Source organism: Mercurialis annua, linkage group LG4, assembly GCF_937616625.2.
Source record: "Mercurialis annua linkage group LG4, ddMerAnnu1.2, whole genome shotgun sequence".
Taxonomy (NCBI): Eukaryota; Viridiplantae; Streptophyta; class Magnoliopsida; order Malpighiales; family Euphorbiaceae; genus Mercurialis; species Mercurialis annua.
This window is the reverse complement of record NC_065573.1, coordinates 23,625,918-23,628,557: the sequence shown is the minus strand read 5'-3', so window position 1 is coordinate 23,628,557 and position 2,640 is coordinate 23,625,918. Positions and strand designations below refer to the sequence as shown.

Here is a 2,640-nt window from a genome sequence, read left to right as displayed (position 1 = left end):
CACACTCAATAATTTTATTTCTTCTAAGAGACTCAAACACCGGTTCACCCGGATGACCCAACCGATCATGCCATAAAGAAGGAGCTAACACAGCAAAACTAGATTGTGACACATCTTTTAAAGGTTCTCTTGAAGTGACCGGATATAGATCGCCCTTACTTTCACATCTTATTAAACATTTCCCCGTCCGAAAATCCTTCACAGAAAATCCAAAAGGATCAAATTCCACAGATACAGAGTTATCAGTTGTGAATTTTCGGACAGAAATTAAATTCTTGATAATATGTGGTGCATACAAAACATTATTCAAGGCTAAAGGTGGATGTGAGTGAGGCATTTTAGTGTGTCCATATCCAATAATAGGAATAAATTGACCATTTCCGACTAAAATACCATTATTTTTGCTCGAATTAAAAATAGAGGAGAGTGTACCTTTATCTGATGTGACATGTGAAGAAGCTCCAGTGTCCATGATCCATGGGGAAACGGGTGGATTGAGGCTCATAGTATACATGGCAGATTCGATGTCCGTTGAAGCAAATTCAGAAGTGGCTGAAAAGGCCTGCTGCTGGGCCTGTTGTGGTCTTGGGCCCAAGACTCCTTCTCCTTTCCTGCCATTGCTGTTGTTGTAGTTGGGGCTGGCCCATGTTGAAGGGTATGGACAAGGTGGCCAAGGCCATGAAGGAGGTGAAGGATACCCCCAACTATTGACTCCACCACCACCTCTGCCGTACATGGGGAAGAGCCATGGGGCTGCCGTCGGTGACTGCTGCAGCCGGCGACGATCACCAGCGTTGCTGCCGCCTCCGTTGTTTCCTCTACCGCCGGTTTTGTTTTTCCCACGGTCACTGCCGCGAGATTTTCCTCCATTACGTCCCCCTAAATTTCTCCTGCCACCATTTCCATGCATAGGATTTCCAGAAACTTCCACTGGAGGTTGTGCAACCAAAGCCGAGTTAGAAGCCGTAGCAGCCTTTTTCGCCAAACCTGCTTCTTCAAGAGTGAGCATAGACCGAGCTTGGTAAAATGGAGGAAGGGGATTACTTTGTCGGAGAAGAGTTCCAATCCCATTAAAAGCTTCAGTTAAGCCTGAGACCATTTGAAGGACTAAGCGATCGTTGGAGACCGGTGCATCAACATTTTTAAGTTGATCGGAAAGCTCTTTGAGGCGTTGACAATACGTCGAAACATTAGGAAAATCCTCCATAAGGGTATGGGAGAACTCTTGCTCAAGGGCCACGGCACGAGAGTGCTTATTGTCTTCAAAGAGGTCTCGTAATCGATTCCACGCCTCCATTGCCGTGGATCCGGGAACAATGATTGTTTGAAGTAAATCGGTGGAAATAGTTGAATAAATCCAACCAAGAACAGTCGCGTCAAGGGTCGACCATAACTCTTCTTCGGTTTCATTCTTGGGTTCACTATGAGCCTTTTCCTTCTCCGAAGGAATGATGTGGTGAAGAACCTTGTGAGAGCGAGCACAAATCTTGAATAATTCTGCCCATGTAGAGTATTGCACATTTTCAAATTCTAGAGTGATTTGAATATGATTTTTGATGTTAGAAACACCAAGGGCGGGATGGAATTTTGTGTCCGCCATAGTAGAAGAGATGAACAGATTGGAGACAAGGAGAAGGGAATGGCCAGCAAAGGGCTGCTGCCAGTGTGAGGCAATGTAATTGCCAAAAAAAGAAAAGGAGAGAGATAGCGGAAGAAGTGAAAGAAAATTTCCTCAGATCAGAATTTGCTCTGATACCATGAAAGAGTTTAATCTGTTGCCTTTTCTCATTGATCACTATCAATATAAATACAACCCAGTAGTAGGTAATCTAGCCTATGATCAAGCCTATGATCAATCAACATTAATTACAAATATTTGACTAAACCATTCTAATTACATTCACATTTACAGAATAACTAATTATGGCAATAGTATATTCTAATAATAATGTTCACGTTAGTATTTTTCTAATTCGGTGTACTAATTTACCAAAAAAATAAAAATTAACATACTAATTTGCCAAGTTTTAAAGTTCATGTTATAATTGCAAATCAAGATAAAGTTTATGTATTTATCAAAAAAAAAGATAAAGTTTATGTATCAATTTGCAATTAACTCTCCTTCTTCAAATTGGCAAATTGTATATATATATATATATATATATATATATATATATATATATATATATATATATATATATATTATATATATATATATATATATATATATATATATATATGCATTACACCTTTGCAGGATTATTTGTGGAGTTATTTAAATTTATGCATATGAAGCAATTTTTATATGTTTGTAAGCATATAATACATATATATATATATATATATATGCATTACACCTTTGCAGGATTATTTGTGGAGTTATTTAAATTTATGCATATGAAGCAATTTTTATATGTTTGTAAGCATCTTATATGAAATGGTAATATGAGAGTCAAACATGTGTTTCATAATTTCAGTTCATGATTTCTATATATTAGAGAAGTTCCAGCCCGATTTATATCACGACTTATAACCATTTTATATATAGGAGGCTTACATCAAATGGTTGTTTCATAATTTCATTTCTCATAAATAATAAATCCCCTTACATCAATTTTCCAATCAATCTAATTTTGTAAA

At 37.5% G+C, this 2,640-nt stretch overlaps 1 protein-coding gene across 1 annotated transcript; it reads right to left on the bottom strand.

Moving 5' to 3' along the window:
* Positions 1–511: 511 nt before the first annotated feature.
* LOC130015417 (uncharacterized) lies at positions 512–1,917 on the bottom strand (the record flags this gene model as incomplete). The annotated part of the gene is made up of 1 exon (XM_056105514.1): positions 512–1,917. A coding segment is annotated over exon 1 (1,089 nt), but the record flags the coding sequence as incomplete, so codon positions are not given.
* Between the last annotated feature and the right edge of the window lie 723 nt (positions 1,918–2,640).